We start from the raw sequence: 16,962 nt of genomic DNA, 5'->3' as shown, positions 1-16,962 counted from the left end.
TGGTCCGGGCTCGTTTGCACGAAGCGGACTCATTGAGCTTCACTCCAAGTGGTCTCAAATCTCTACGAAACTTACCGTGATCCATACCTTCTGATTACTTACCTGTCTTCTCGTCTGTTCTAGTCCAAGTCCTGTCCTTGTCTCCACTTAGCGGAGTGCCAGCCGTAAGTCCGTCGACGGAACGCCAACGCTGTGTGTGTGAGTGTGGTCATCTTCTTCGGTCCTCCTCCCGTAGTTCCTGGAAAGGAAAAGCAGCAACTCATCCACGATCCAGCTACATTTCAAGAATATCACCCTGAGCTGTTATACTCACCCGGTTTTGCACGCTATCACCATCATCCTGTTCTGCTGAAAATAAACCTGTTAATACTCACTCTGTCCTCTCTCTCGTTTGGTCTGCTTCCGTAACACTAAGGAGTTTGATCAATGATTTTAGAAGAAATAAAGAAACAGTTAAAATTAATGCCAGTGTTCTGTTGGGGAGGTAGTAAATATATTCTTGATTATCTAACAAAAATATTCTTGATTTGTGCCAAAAATGGGCACGCTGCCACCACTGCTCTCAAAAAAAACAACAACACTTAATTAAAAATCATCACTCATTATTAATTTCATCATTCATTTTTAAAGCAAAACTGTATTGGATCACCCTGATCCAGATGCACAGTTTCCATAAGTGCTCTACGGAGATATAGGGGAGCAACAATGTTTTGCATTCTAGTTTTGAATCGCATTTACACAAAATAACTAGTAATGACTGGTCCATCTCTGATGATTGTGCCAATGTAGTTTACAATCAGTGATTTAAGAAAAAATGCTGTATTTTTGGACCAGTTTTAAAGTTTTGTTCCTGAAATTCACTCTTCTGCTGAGATCAGATTAATCCAGTTTTTTTTTTTTTTTTTTAAATCAAAAGCATCCCAATCTTACTAAAACATTTTAAACAACACAAACTGAAGATTTAATCCAGATCAAAACCAATAATGGATTTTGTGATCTAATCCGATTTCAGAATCCTGTTTTTCTTTTGAGCAACACTTTTCAAGATCCAGTCTGATGGCCAAAATCTAATCAGTTTATTAATCAACAATTCTTTTTGTTTTAAATCATTTTTAATTGATATATAATTGTCCACGAAGGCTGGAAATGAACAACTTAAGCACTTAAACAATGCACAGTTAAAATTAACCAAAAAAAAAAGAGATTTAACTCTGACTGAAAAGTCAAAGTTTTTTACAGGCCCATGAGAAGAATGCAATACTAATGCAATACTAGAATTTGCTAAGTTAAGGCATGATCAATGGGCAGTGAAATGTTCATTGTGTCTGTATAGTTAGAAAAAAAACAGGTGGAGAAGAATAGACACATGGTAACTGCAAAAGAATTAAGGTGAAGAATTACAGTGTCTTGCAAAAGTATTCACACCCCTTTATTTTTGTCACGTTTTGTTGCAGCATTATGTCAAACTGCTTTCAATTAGTTTTCCCCCACATTAGTTTACACTCCGTACACCATAATAATGACGAAGCAAAAACTAGATTTGCAAATTTTACAAATGGTTTAAAAAACAAACACTGAAATAAGTAGGTTGCATAAGTATTCATCCCCTTAACTCAGTCCATAGTTGAAGCAGCTTTACAGCCTCAAGTGTTTTTGGGTCTGATGTGAGCATCTTTGCACATCTGCATTTGGCAATTATCTGCCATTCTTTGCCTCACCTTTTCACCTCTCCATCTCTGTCAGCTTGGACATTTTCTAGAGTCCTAGTTGTTCCAGTCGTCTTCCATTATGGAGAATGCTTCTGTCAACCTTCAATGCAGCAGATTTGTTTCTGAACTCTTCTCTAGATCATCGCCTTAACGCAAGTCTGTCACTGAGCTCTACAGGCAGTTATCTTGGTTTTTGCTCTGATCTGCATTTTCAGCTGTTAGACCTTTTCTGAGAGGTGTGTGTCTTTCTAAATCAGACTCATTCAAATGAATTTGCCACAGTTTAACTCCACTCCAAGTGTAGGAACATCTAGAAGCAATATGAGAAAAAGTAATTTAAAGCAGTTTAACATAAGGCTGCAACATTCAGGCTTCAACGCAGCAGTCCTGGCGAAAGACTAGTCAAACCATCTAGTAGCTGGTTCCCTCCGAAGTTGCCCAAACACGCCGGAGATAGTGGGGACAGGGCAAGTCACCACGGGTACAGCACCATGGGAAGGATGCTGGGTGACTGATGGTTCACGTGTAGACAGTCTCTGACATGTCAATTTAGGACATCTGATATCGGCGATCAGGGAAAGGCAGGCCAGACTCATAGGCCTGGGATGTTGATTGGGTATGGCGTTATACGGTATCACAAGATCGATGGGGCCTCGTTTACTGGCCTGGAGCTAACTGCTGGCCGGATCCGGGTGTTGCGCGCTTCTGGTTCCTGCAATGGGACACCAGCTGTTGCATCGCCTGGCCCAGTTTTGGCAACACTCTCACCCTTTGTGAAACCAGATGCTTGTTCTCTGGAATTCTACCTATTGGAAAATAAAAACAAATATGGGAGACAAAAATATAGAAAATTCACCCCGGCAGGCAGGTCGCCCGGTTAAACAAGCTGCCAAAGAGGTACCTCGGGGTTGGGTTCCCTCAATTATAGCAAGGCCTCCCCATTGCTCTAGGGCCGAGAGTCATGGTGCCGGTAGTAGCTTATTGAATGGCACGGAATTTGGCATACGAGAATGTTCATTGGTTTTGCGCCACTTGGACGATAAAAAAGGCGCTGGTAATGGCTAATTTTGAAAACCTCGGTGCCACGAGTTCTGCCGAGGAGCCCCTGGGTGCCGGGCAACTGGACGCTGCCTCAAGGACTGACTTGGTCCAAGTCAACCCTATTGCGGGCCCAAGCGAGTTCGTCAAACCCCCCAGACCAACCCGACTTGCCAGAGGGCTTTTGGTTATACTCCAAAGGAAAGCCTACCTGCGCTGGTCAAGGCAACAACGCAAAGGATGCTCCAGGGGCTTGAACCTGGAGGGAGAATGGACCGGGCTCTGAAGAGTGTGAGGACACTCCGGAGCCTAAATAACAATAATTGGCAAAAATTCCTTGTCAAACGCCATGCCTATCATAATTTTCTTTTTAAGAAGGACCTGGCCCACCTTGCTGAGGAGGTATTGGATGGAAAGAGTATTGAACATTGTCCGATATCTAAGGGAACTGTTTATGAATTTTACAAGAGCAAGTGGCAACTACCACTTTTAGCGGGCCGGGTCGATTCACTGCTGGCAGAGTGGGCACCCAACTTTCCGGGTCCATCTTCACTGACGAGATCCATCGTAGCCTCAAACATGCTTTGAACGCATCAGCACTAGGCCCAGATAGAATTGAGAAGCAGGATATTCTCAAATAGGACCCCAAGAGCGAGACTCTCATACAACTGCTTAACATGTGGTGGTTCACATTTGTCATTCCTACCCGTCTGAAGAAAAGTCGTACAGTGCAAATTCCTAAGACATCGGACCAAGGTGCGATGATGGATATTGGGAACTGGAGACCAATAACCATCGGTTCGATTATCAGCTCATAGGCAGATTAAAGTGGACCCCCACGTGGTAGGCCTTATCCAGGGGGTCTACATGGACAGTTGCACCAGTGTCGCAATCAGGGTGGGACCGGATGTGAGAGTTGGTGTTAAGGAGGGAGACCCCATGTTCCCTTGGATCCCCTTATCCATGACCTCGAACGCTTCCGTAAGGGGTACACCATGGGAGTTCATACAGTGACGTCCTTGGCAGAACACTGGCCAAGTTCAAGCTAAGAAGTGTTACAGCTTCTTGGTCAGGCCATGCAGCGGCTCTTTCACAGTCAATAACTGCCCCAGATGGGTTCTGGGGGGTAAGATTACAAGCATTGATGAGGCGATCAAATATCTGGGAGTGAAAATCAATCCCTGGATTGTTAAGTCTGACCTGGCAGTGTCTCTGAATAATTGGAGCAAGAATATCAAGAAAAGCCCCTGGAAACCTTCCACTCCTCAATCAATATGCCATTCCACGACATTATTACCAAGCTGACCTCTGCTGGGTCAGTGACTGTGTACTCTGAAACCTGGATGGGATGATCAGGAGGGCGGTGAAGGAGTGGCTGCACCTTCCGCCTTTGGTAAGGGAAGGCACATCAATATATTTGTAAATCACAGGACCATCATAAACCATCTTAGGTCCAGCATGAACCAGCTAAAGACCAGCATAAACCATCTGAGGTCCAGCATGAACCAGCTAAAGACCAGCATAAATCATCTTAGGTCCAGCATGAATCATTTTAGGACTATCATAAACCAGCTTAGGACAAGCATTAACCATTTTAGGACCATCATAAACCAGCTTAGGACCAGCATAAACCAGTTTAGTACCAGCATAAACAATTTTTGGACCAGCATAGATCATCTTAGTTCCAGCATAAACCAACCTAGGTCCAGCATAAACCATTTTAGGACCAGCTAAAACCAGCATCCCAGCATCAAAACCTACCTTTAGCCTGGTTTTCATAAGCAGGGTCACACATGCTAAAATAAAAGAAATGACAATTTGTGTAATTGATGAATTTATTGTCCAGATAAATGACATGAAGGGCTTCAGGGAGATGCTACGGGTGAACTGTCCATGGTTGAGCCTTTTATCACCAAAACGAACACAGTCATGAGGAAGAGCATCAGTGCCAAAGAAAGACTATCCGTCTTTCTTAATATAACACTACACTTACGTATGACCAGATTAACTGTAGTTAATTACTTGTTAATTAACTGTAATATTACTTAACATGAACTAAGAATGAAAAATACTTTAACTTAACATTTATTTATTTTTGTAATTGTTCCTTTTAACATTGACTGTTACTTCATGCATTAAGTAGTGTTCACATACCATTACATTAGGTATTTACATTGATGTTACATTGAGCAGGACATGCTTCTAGGGATCATAATGATTACGCCATTTTCTAGCAGCATTTCAAATGAGCTGTGCATTTTTAATTTTATATTGTGTTGTTAACAGACTCCAACTTCTGAAGGACAGTGGCACCAAATTGCTGAACAGTTTCACATAAAGTGCCAATTCCCTCATTGCCTTGGTGCAATAGATGAATTACAGATTTATCTACACAAATGTGGGAGTTCAAGGCAGAGTTTCAGATGCAGGTTTATTGCGAGCTGCCTTGGATGACAGAAAATTAAACATTCCCCCTTGGTAGAGGCTCTACCAAACACCAACATCATCATCGTTGGAGATGAGGCTAACCCATTGAGAAATGACCTGCTGAAGCCGTACCCTCACAGACAACTACAGCCTGAGCAACGCATTTTCAATTAAAGACTATCCTGTGAAAGACGTGTTGTGGAAAATGCAAGTACAATGACGGATCAGTGTAATTTTCCATTTCACTGCATGCTCCTCCTTGAACAGTGATGACCTTTTCAAGCTGTAAAAGATGCAATAATTAAAATGTAAACCAGGACAATGACAATGCCTTCAAGGTTCCCACTATCTTCTTAACTTGTCCTATTCTGTATTCCTGTTACATTCACATACTGTATCTTTATCCCTTTATTTCTCTCTCCCTAGTAATCTACTTACTTCCAAACTAGACAAGTGGCGAATAGTGGACATAGTTGCTTCTCCATGAGAAATCAAAACGTGCAACACAAAGAAACTTGGCATGATGAGGTAAAAATTCAGACGACGGAAAGTTTTTCTATTTAAAATACAGTTAAGCAACATCGCACGTTTTCACCATCACACCTGTTCAATAGTTCAATAAGCAAGTACAATAATATTAGGCCACTTACATTTTAGGAGCAGTAGCCTACAGACTGCTTTTGTTTCAGCAGCAAAAATAATTTCAAAGACAGCAAAACCACAGCATTTCACAGCACCTAACTCAGTCAAAGTTCATTATCCCATGCACAAACATCTGATACATCCATCGTTTGAACGATTGTCGAATGACTCATTCATTAGACACTTGCCATCACCTACTGGTGTTTTAATTTGGTTTAAAAGTATAATTTCTTGTGTATGTAAAAAAAAAAAAAACTTAAAACAATCCTAATATTATTTAATTCAGTTGTATTTTTCAGTGTAAATTATTTAATTTGATTTGATTTAATTTTTGCCACCATAGAGCCCCTCCACATTACAAATCCTAATTTAACCCCTGTATATATTACAGATGCTCCTGATATTAACATGCTCACAGATGTTTTGCTTCTGTTGTTTGTTTTTTGTGAGTGATCTGAATCCTGCTCAATAGATGAATCTAGTGTTGTTTTGGCGGCCGGTTTTAATTTTAGTTTTAGTCTAGTCTTTGTGCGATGCTGTCATTTTAGTTTTTATTAGTTTTAGTCATACTCTTTTTAGTCTAGTCAAGTTTTAGTCGACTAAAAGTCTGGGCATTTTAGTCTTATTTTAGTCAGAATTATCCATGACTATTTTCGTCTAGTTTTAGTCAATGAAAATTGTATTTTATTCTTTTTTTTTTAATAAGTTTATTTACAAAATTAATTAATGTAGTCTATACCTTGTATAAGTAAAATGACATTTTTTTTTTTTTTTTTTTTTTTTTTAATTTCTTATGGTTTTCGTAGCACAAGTTGATTTATGTTATGAAAATGTCCAAAAATCGCTTGGACATCTTTTTCCACCTTTGACCACAAGATGTCATTAGTGTGCAACGTGTTGAAAACATTTTAACGATACAGTTGAGGGGAAAGCCTCGGTGCTTCGAAAGCTTATTTTTTTCTCATCACTACTAAAAAGTGCAAATAAAACGTGTGTCGTTTCTTCTTTTTCTCCCAAAGATGAACCCCAGCTGGCTGGCCATTGGTCCCTTCATCTGTGTCAGACTTAACTTTGTAGTCATCTTCTAGATAATGCAGCGAGTGTGGCTTGAGGGAGTGACGTCGCCTGCATCTGCACCATAGATATATTTATTTAGATGCCTCTATGGTCTGCACGTTTAGAAGGGGTACAGCTCTGGCTATTGGGCAAGAGCATCAATCTAACGTTATAACTTTTAGTTTCATCTCGTTTTCGTCAACAAAAATAAAGAGACATTTTAGCAAACCACATTTAGTGAAATTTTTATTCGTCAACGATATTGCAGTATACATTTAATTATAGTCATCGTCATTTTTTTTGTTTCCTCTCGTTTTCGTCACGTGATAAAGGTTCTTTGACGACGATATTTAGTCGTAATTTTCATTGATGAAAGCAACACTCGATGAATCCTGCTGACATTTACTTGAGTCTCTTCAAACTGTTTTCCTCTGAGAGCACTGTACAAACTTCAGATGGTCAACTACACTGATATTCTAGTCTAAAACAAGTTCCTTGACTAATGATGAGTATTGCAAGCACTTTAATACCAGGTATGATTTACTTGTTTCACTTGTTGAACAGAATAAAAAAAAAAAAAGTTTTCAGAAACGACTCCAATTCTGTTCACATCTCTGGTTAGATCACATAATTTGTATTTGACCATTAGTACGTATATTTTGATCTTTTTATGTCGATTTTAAAAGTTTACAGCCAGCAGCAGCATTTTTGATAATTTTCACAAAAAAAGTGAGAATTAGTGGAGATAGACGAGATATCTAACTTTGTGCTTTTTCAAATCATTACATTTTAATTAAAAACAATAAAAAAAAATTAAGTTTATCAAATCTGGATTGATAATCAAAACATAGATGGAGTAGATGGACTCTATCAACACTCAGTAGTTTTCTCTTCATTGGTTCAACAGCTCATTAAGTTTTGATTTATATGCTGCATAAGCAGTGCTTCTAACCCTTGTCTCTGCTGCTTCTTTACTTGTGCAGACTATATTTTTTTTTTCAGATATACTAATCACACTTGATCAAACTTGTTTGTAATAGTACTCTTCAAAAAACAAAAAGGAACACAAACAGGTCTGAAATTTACATTACTTTAATATGTAAATGACCTTTATACGTATGTTTAAGTGTGACATTTTTATTAGACTGATCAAAGCTGATTCACAGTTGAACTGCTTTTCAAGTAAATGCACAGAAGATTGCTGAAATTGTTCTTTTTTTTTCTAAACCTCTTGTGTGGACAAAGGCAGTTTATTTCCAGAATGGGTTTGCATGTGTCGCTTCAGACTCGTGTTGTTTTTGAAGCTCTTTTCACACTGAGCACACTTGTAAGGCCTCTCTCCAGTGTGACGTCTCATGTGAGTTTTGAGGTTTCCTTTAACTCTGAAACTCTTCCCACACTGAGGGCAGGAGAAAGGCTTCTCTCCGGTGTGAACTCTCATGTGATTGTCAAAGTTACCCCTGTGTGAGAAACTCTTTCCACACTGCTGACATATAAAACAGTTCTCTCCGGAGTGAATCCTCATGTGTTTGTTAAGGTGCGACTTATACCCAAAGCTCCTTCCACACTGATCACAATCGAAAGGTTTCTCTCCAGTGTGGACTCTGCTGTGGCCATCAAGTTCTTTCTTCTGCTTGAAACTCTTTCCACACTGAGCGCATGTGAACGGCTTCTCTCCGGTGTGAATCCTCATGTGAATTTTGAGACTTCCTTTCACTGAGAAACTCTGGCCACACAGTTTACAGGCGTGAGGCTTCTCTCCAGTGTGCACTCTCATGTGGATGGTAAGGGTTGTTTTCTGTGTGAAGCTCTTTCCACACTGAGGGCATGTGAACGGCTTCTCTCCAGCGTGGATGCTCAAGTGGACTTTAAGGCTTTGTTTTCGATTAAAACCCTTTCCACACTGTAGACAGGAGAAAGCGCTCTCTCCGGTGTGAACTCTCATGTGGGTCTTAAAACCTTCTTTTCGTGTGAAGCTCATGTCACACAGTTGGCAGGAGTAAGGCTTCTCTCCGGTGTGAATCCTCATGTGGGCATTAAGAGTTTTTCTCTGGGTAAAGCTCTTTCCACACTGAGGACACATGAACAGATTCTCTCCACTGTGGATTTTCAAGTGGCTTTTAAGGCTCTGTTTTTGACCGAAACTCCTTTCACAGTGTGGACAGGCGAAACCGCTTTCTCCAGTGTGAACACTCATCTGGACTTGAAGGTTTGTGGTTTCTGTTTTATAAGTCTGTGAGAAACAAAACGATTTCCCTCCAGCCACGAGATTATTTTTCGTGTCCATTTCATTCAGTTCTTGACTCTCCTCTTTCGGCGCCATCAGGTCTAGAGCGAACAGAAACAGATGAACGTCATCATAAACTCAAAACGTACAGCAATGTGCAGAGATGGAGTTTGAGACGCTAAATCAACACATGTAAATTATGACTCTTTATACAACAGTTCGTTCTGGTTCTCAAATCTGATTGGCTGAGAACCGTCAGATATTCTACTGGTATCGCTACAGGAACGCCCTTTCACAATTTTGTATCACTCCGCTTGACCGTTTTTTCCGAGTGCCATGGCTGACGTCCCAATCTCGTATCATTTTATAAATTACTCTTTTTGTGTCATGGAATGTAGTTTTAAGAGGTTTTCAGGCGAGAATGCACTTGTTTATAGTTCAAATATGCAGTTTGTTAATAAAGATAACGTCTGTTTGAAAATTTGCTTCGTCGTTTTCGGACTTTCGAGACCCATATTGTCAGGGGGCGTTCTGCACTCATTAATCCGCTCAGAGCGCTCTCACCACGGCCAGATCTTCAGGAATTTACCGCTGTCTCTGATGTCTCTGTAGTGGTTACACATGACATGTAATTCATTATGGGTAAATCTAACGGGCAGTCTTTGATCTCATTAATCTATTATTTGTTCCAGAGAAGAAGATAGTTCATGTAGCATGTTTATGTAAATTCAATGCTGAATGCTGGCTTTACTCTTGACTGAATTGCCTAGCAACTTTTTGATGCCTGCTTTTGTTGTTGTTGTTTATTAAATATTACTACTCAATAAATAAAAATGTATATAAATTATATTTTAAATAATGTATTTAATAATAGTACTTAGTATTGAGTAACGTGCGTGTATTCTTGATGGTGAATTTAGTTAACATTACATTGTTCCGCCTTTAGATGGCGACAAGAGACCGTGTTATGAGTGAGCAGTTAATGGTGACTTTGGGACTTTTAAACTGAAGTTAAGCGAAGTTATTTTTAGCCTCAACACAGAGGTTGCGTTAGACTTTTTCATTGTCTGTCATTTTGACGGACAGGGTCGTAAAAATTCCGTCATAATCTATTATTACCCGTCATTTGAATTTTCATATTATAATAATACATTTAATTGCTTTTATTTTTGTTCAAATTTCCATTTTTAATAATGAACCTACAATGCAAGCATACTGTATAGGTTTTTGCATTTATTCGTGAAGAGAACAGATGAACAGAAACTGCGTTACTTTTCGTGTTCAATTCCACACTCAAGAGTGACAAAAACAACAAAACATGCTAGGGCTGGGTAAAAAAAATCGATTTCTCGATTTGAATAGATTCTTATTTTTATAGACTAATATTTCTTAAATCCCAATCGATCTTTCGGTATATGCTGTTTGTGAAGAGTAGGCTACATAGTGTGCCTCACTTGTTACTTTCAATATGAAAAAGCCTCAGATTTCAAATTCTGTCCATTTCGTTAGAAAATTCAAGTAATAAATACCGTTTTGGCGCTCTTTAATGTGGCATAATAGATCACTGTAGCCTTAACTGGGTACTGGTGTAATCAAACGCACAGCAAAGGATTCGTAAGAGTTTCTTTTTTGTTCTGGATAACGTGCTCTGAGCGAACACTGAAGCGCATTTGCCACCAACTGGACAGGGGTGGGAACTACAGTTACAAATTACAATAGATCACCCTCTGTGTGGTGTATTCAAGGGGCAACCTCCCGCTCTCTCTATTGAAACCAACACGGAAGTGTCTTAAAATGCAATTCATCGACTGGCCGCTAAAGACTGGCTGCAAAAGAGAGTCAGTCCCATTGACTCCCCATGTTAAAATGCCCAACTTTACAGCAGAAAAAAGTATGTTTACAGCCTGGTTCAAAAAATGGTTTTGGTCTATATAGCTAGTTTTGCCCTTCATGTCAACTGTGAGGGGGGTTAATTTTTTTATAACTCATCCGTTTAAGTTATATTAAGCCTTAAAGTTCAGCATAATTAAGGGCGTGGCCACTTGAGTGACAGGGGGATTGCCGCTGCTGTCACCACTGTCGCGCTAGGAGGGCGTGGTTTCTGCAACCAGCTCCACCCACGTCCCGCCTTTTTGCCCATTTTTGATTATCTGGGAGTGACGCGCGATGACGCGATTCCAAGATGGCGACGGCCGAATCCCGCCCACAACAGGCTTCAAAATAGCGCTTCAGAATCCTACGGGTGACGTCACGGACACTACGTCCATATTTTTTACAGTCTATGGGTGTATTCCGTCAAAGTGACGGACAGCCTTCAGATTTTTCCGTCACTGATTAAAACATTCCGTCAATGACGGAAAATTTTCGGTTAACGCGACCTCTGCTTCAACAACAGCTTGCTACGGCGAATAAATGCACTGAGCAGCAAAATCAACCTTAATAGATGAACAGATATTAACGCTTTCATCAGTAAACATTCAAACTAATGTCATATCATGGTGAATATGAATAATGAATTAGATGCAGGTACGATAATCACTCGCTCAGTCCATCTCTCTCATAATACTCATACATTATACAGTGAGGTTTTAATACAGTAATACAACAGGCTTTCAATGAAGCAAATCAGCATTCATTCGTTACTAGTTCTAGTTCTAAAATGACGTTTTGGAATTAGTAACAGAGGCTTATTCTCAGCTGATCAACCTTCAATCTTTGATTTGAATTTGTGGAGGAAGGAATAGTTCGCACAAAACAGGTTTTTAAAGACACCCCGTTGTTATTTTATGTATTTACACACTTGTGCCGTCAAACTGTTGTATAAACGCATTATCACACTCGTAGACATGAGATATGGCTGTATATCGACACTCCATGGTGAATCACAACCGTGCCGATATACAGCCATATGTCAAGTCTACTCGTGTGATATTGCTCATTTAATGTTACACAAAATTATTTTTCTTAATTCGCATCAAGTCGTTCATTTTGTTAGGAGTTACCAACTTGTTTGTTCCTCAGTGTCTTCATGTTTGACTCTGAATTCTTCTTCGATCTTCACGTCTTCACTCTCCTCTTTAATAAACGTCATCTTTATAGCGGTGTGTTTTTCTGTGCGTTTGAGGGGAGAATAATTAACAGACAGAAATAGACATGCAAACTAAATCTATGGGTGCGTCTCAATCAGCTCCCTAGTTCAGTAGTCAGCGCACTAGTAAGGGAGTCAGTCAGAGTGAGAGTTAATGGACATAAATGACTTTATTAGACGAAAAACAGTCAGAACTAGCACTACAAATTATTAAAAGAGCACAGCCACAGATAATATAAATATGTAATAATTAGGCATTTATGATTTACATTTAGCATGTATAGATTTGTAGATTATATTTAATGGATTAGCTGTTCATGAAAACATTGTTAGTGTATTTGTGTACACCTGACTCTCCCAGGTAAAAAAAAGTGCACTAAAATACACTTTATTTAAGTATACTTAGTGCACTTTTCAGTACTGTACTAAAAGTGCTCTATTTTCGCACACTAACTTTGTACTCAATACTATTTTTTAGTACAATGAGTATATGTTAAAGATAAACGTGATACCATCTAAGTGTACTCAACTGTGCTATTTTGAGACACCCTGAAATTGAACTAAAAAAAAATATATGTAGTTACAGCTGGAAATACACTTGAACCCTACTTTTAAACATTTATAAATATATTTAAAGCATAATAGTAATATATTAAAATTATACACAAATTGTGAAAAAAGTGTGCTAAATACTGTATTAAAAGTGCTCTATTTTCCCAAACTAATTTTGTATTTAAATGTACTAAAAATCACTATTAAGTGCATTTTAAGATAAACTTAAGATCATCTAAGTGTACTCAACTGTGCTGTTTTGAGACACCATGAAATTGAACTAAAATGTGCTTTTAACATACTATATCTGTATTTTAAAAAACTATATATAGTTACAAATACACTTAAACCCTACTTTTAAATGTACTTCTACTACGATACATTACTAATAGATTTTTAATGAAATCAATGTAATGTAAACTTAAAATGACCACACTCAAAATCAGTTTAAGTGTTAATAGTGCATTCATATTAAGTGTACTTGAGAAAATGTACTTCTACTACAATACATTACTAATATATTTTTTATATATTAACTTATTTTAAATTTAGGATTAGTAGTGTGTAAACAGTCTACTAAAAATCAACTAATGTTTAAAGCATGTACACTAATAAAACTCTTTTGTATGTTTTTCTCTGTAGTATACTTTATTTTAGTACACTAAACATTTATTTAAGTATTACTGGTGTTTAGTATACTTTTTCAAGTGTACTAAAGTCCTACTTTAATTAGTATATTTATAGTGTATAACCATCACACTTTTATTTAACACAAAAAATAACAATGTACTGCAGGTATTTAAGTGTATTTTCATTGCATTTAAGTGTATTTTTTTCACCTGGGTTGTTAAACATTAAGCCATTCCCCCAGATCCCCTAATTAATATAAATATGTACAGATAAGGTGCAATATAAATAAGCTTTCAGAATCAATAGACTGCATATGAGTCTCTGTAAATATAGTTTAATAACAAGTGTTTTTGATGAACTGGAGAGAAATGAGACGCACCTTTCTGTGCTTTACAAATTAATGTTATTAGATACATCGCAATGTTACACTCGAAAATAAATAATTAAAAAGTTGAGTAAGAAACAAACGGGCTGCGTTGATTTAAAGACTGTGTGGATGATAAAAGACGAACCTGCCTTCAGCCGAATAAACAGATGCAGGAGCGACGCAGACACGTGACGTCACGGCGACACACCAAAATAAAAGTCCCGCCCAGAATAATGCCTTCACATACGAAAACATGTCAAGTGAGAAGAATACATAAAATAAATCGTCTCTGTGTACCCTTTCGGGTAATAAGGCTATTACACTAGCTAATTTTTTTCACTGAGTTTAGTGATTTATAATATTTTTTTTATAACTAACTCCTTTGCAAAGTCATATAAATGTATTTTATTTCCTACTATTTATTTTATGTTTTATTTATTTTCATTATTTATTTTATTGTAATGTTATTTAATATAGATTTTGTAATTCAAATTTAGTTAATACTATGTATATACTTGCAGTTGTGTCTGCCTTATGTACTTGCAATTGTATATTTTAAAATTTCTATTTTGGTTCATTTAAAGTCTGTTTGATTTGTATTTATTTATTTTTTTCAATAAAATAAATAAATAAATAAAATCGCCGATTAACATTTTCTTACTTTGATTTTTTGTCTTGTTTCCAGCCAAAATATCTAAAAATTCTTAAATCAGGAAGGATTTTCTAGACTAATATAAATTATTGTCATGTTTTCAGAAAAAATTCTCAAAATTAAATGTGTTTTTACTTGAAACAGGCAAAATGTGCCTACGGGGTAAGAAAAATAATCTTGTTTTCTGTTTAAAATAAGATTAGGCGGATTATTTTTGCTTGTTTTAAGCAAACACTCACTTCATTTTGAGTAGTTATTTTTATGAAAACAAGAAAATTATTTTTGCTTGTCTAGAAAATATTTCTTGATTTAATGTTTTTTAGATTTTATGGCTAGAAATAAGACAAAAAATCTAAGTAAAAAAAGCATTTTTTGCAGTGCATTGTTTTTAGTAACAAATGCATCTTCTAATCTATAAGGAATGTATGGGCTGTCTTTGATCTTATTGATTTTGGCAGTGATACTGTTTTTATGAGCAATTTTGTTCAAATTAAAAGGAATGTAGTTCACTGATTAAATACGTACCTGTCGATAGTCTTTACTTAGCAAACATATAATAGTATTTTTTATTTATTAGTCCTCATCTACACTTATTAAGGATGCTGGTTAGGTAGGTTTTGATGCTGGTCCTTAGCTGGTCAAAATCCAGCATAAACCAGCAAAGGTCCAGCTTAAAAAATTAAATGCTTGGAAGGAAAAGGGTTTAAGTACAGTTCAAGGTATATTTCAAGTGTAAAATCAAACACTTCAATCAGAACCTGACACTTAACGTGCAAAAATAATATAAAAATATTAACCTAAGTGTAATGTTAAATTTACTTCAAGAAAACGTACACGTTTATTTGCTTTATAAATCTACTTAACTAGTAGTTTAATGAGAATGATTTATTAAATTATAAATATTAAAAAATTATTATTATTAAATTAAATATTCCAATTGAAAATTATTATTTTTTTAAATATAGAAAATCTAGAGTCTTAATGTCTAAAAATATTTTCAATACACAAACATCAGTGTATCTGCATTTTTAAATATAAATTTAAGGCAATTTATGACCCCTTTTAAGAGCTGCACAAGTAAAACAAACAGTATGAGTGGGTTGGACAATGTACGGTAGCATATTAAGCCACAAAATGACATGATTTATAATTCAGATACAGGTTCACACAAAAACAAAATATCTTGTACAATGGCATTTCAGCCTTTATTAGCCATTAAAAGGAATAAATCAAGCATATCATTTATTATATTTATTCAAAACATTCTTCATTGTTTAGGTTTTTAGAAGGCACATTAACTTCTTTCACATCTACAACTCTATGTGTTTGCCTCATAAAAACATGGGTCAATATTTGCAATAATCTGACCATAAATATTTCCAAAATTATTAGAAATGCAAATTCATTGTCTGTCACCAGGTGGCGCTTTAGGAGCGCTGGAAAGTTATGTTTTCCCAAGTTCCCTTCAGATACATTCATATAAAGACATCCGTGCCGCGTTTTGACTTTGAAACGTGCATCGTGCATATTTATTCAACAACATCATTGTCTTTTGAAGTGTTATCCAGCCCTTTCCGTCCCCAACTGTAAGACCTCTTAAAATTATAATTAAGACTTTTCTTTGTCACCCAACGACTCTTTCCATTCCCAAACCACATTTTGTCACAAGAAGTGGAACAGGAGTAATTTATTTGAAAATGGACATCGGGAGGAAAATTACTGCTTAATGCTGTTTGCTTAATGATCTGTTCTGAAAAATTGAGCTCCATTTCTTGTGGCCAAACTTTGATTAAAGCCGTTTTGCTGCTGTTGTTTTTCTTCCGGTGACCTCAACCCATGCCTTTCACACTCATTGCCTGTAGCACATCACATCACCTGACGCTACGTAATGTCGAGTTGGCCGATCAGTCCAGAAAATTTTGCATGCTAGATATTTGTTTGGCATCAGCAAGCCTCTTTGATGCATCTTTAAGTAGTTCAGACATAAAGACTGTAGCGCTGATTTTCCCCTGATCACAGCCTGACCTGTCGGCGAGCTCGTGTCGGGACACACACCTTCCAAAAAGTTCAACTTTTGTCTCATCAGTCCAGAGAGTTTTTTCTCAAAAGTTTTTTCTTCATCAATATGTGTTCTGGCCAAACTGAGACGAGCCTTTATGTTCTTTTTGCTCAGCAGCGGTTTTCGTCTTAGAGTTCTGCCATGCAGGCCATTTTTGCCCAGTCTCTTTCTTATGGTGGAGTCATGAACACTGACCTCAACTGAGGCAAGAGAGGTAAAATAAAAAAATAAGTCTAAGAGAAAAATTAGACTGCTTCAGGTGCACCAGAAGAAAGTTGAGAGCGGAGCAAAAGGAGTCAGGAAGATTGAAGTCTCCGATCTCCCCTAAATAAAATTGCAAGACCTTTTATAACCTAAAACCAGACAAATCAGGAAACCAACCAGACCGGTCAAAATTTCACTGTCAGCTTAAAAATATATCAGTGCATCAATTCATGATACAGTTTCAGTTCCTTATTTCAATTAAGTATACCTCTAGGGACCTAGCCAACAATGTACGTTGGTCAGTCACAGAT

The 16,962-nt window shown here is 37.3% G+C and overlaps 1 protein-coding gene across 1 annotated transcript in view; it reads right to left on the bottom strand.

Moving 5' to 3' along the window:
- Positions 1–7,767: 7,767 nt before the first annotated feature.
- Positions 7,768–16,962, bottom strand: part of LOC141332944 (uncharacterized) — a 28,440-nt gene continuing 19,245 nt past the window's right edge. The window contains exons 5-6 of the mRNA XM_073837902.1: positions 12,106–12,259; positions 7,768–9,200 (exon numbers count right to left, since the gene is read on the bottom strand). Coding sequence (XP_073694003.1) covers positions 8,095–9,200; positions 12,106–12,259 — 1,260 coding nt within the window. The 3' untranslated portion in view covers positions 7,768–8,094. The remainder of the gene's footprint in view (positions 9,201–12,105; positions 12,260–16,962) is intronic.

The sequence above is a fragment of the Garra rufa genome, chromosome 4, assembly GCF_049309525.1.
Source record: "Garra rufa chromosome 4, GarRuf1.0, whole genome shotgun sequence".
NCBI lineage: Eukaryota > Metazoa > Chordata > Actinopteri > Cypriniformes > Cyprinidae > Garra > Garra rufa.
Note: the sequence above shows the minus strand (reverse complement) of the source record. Positions and strands in the feature narration are given on the sequence as shown.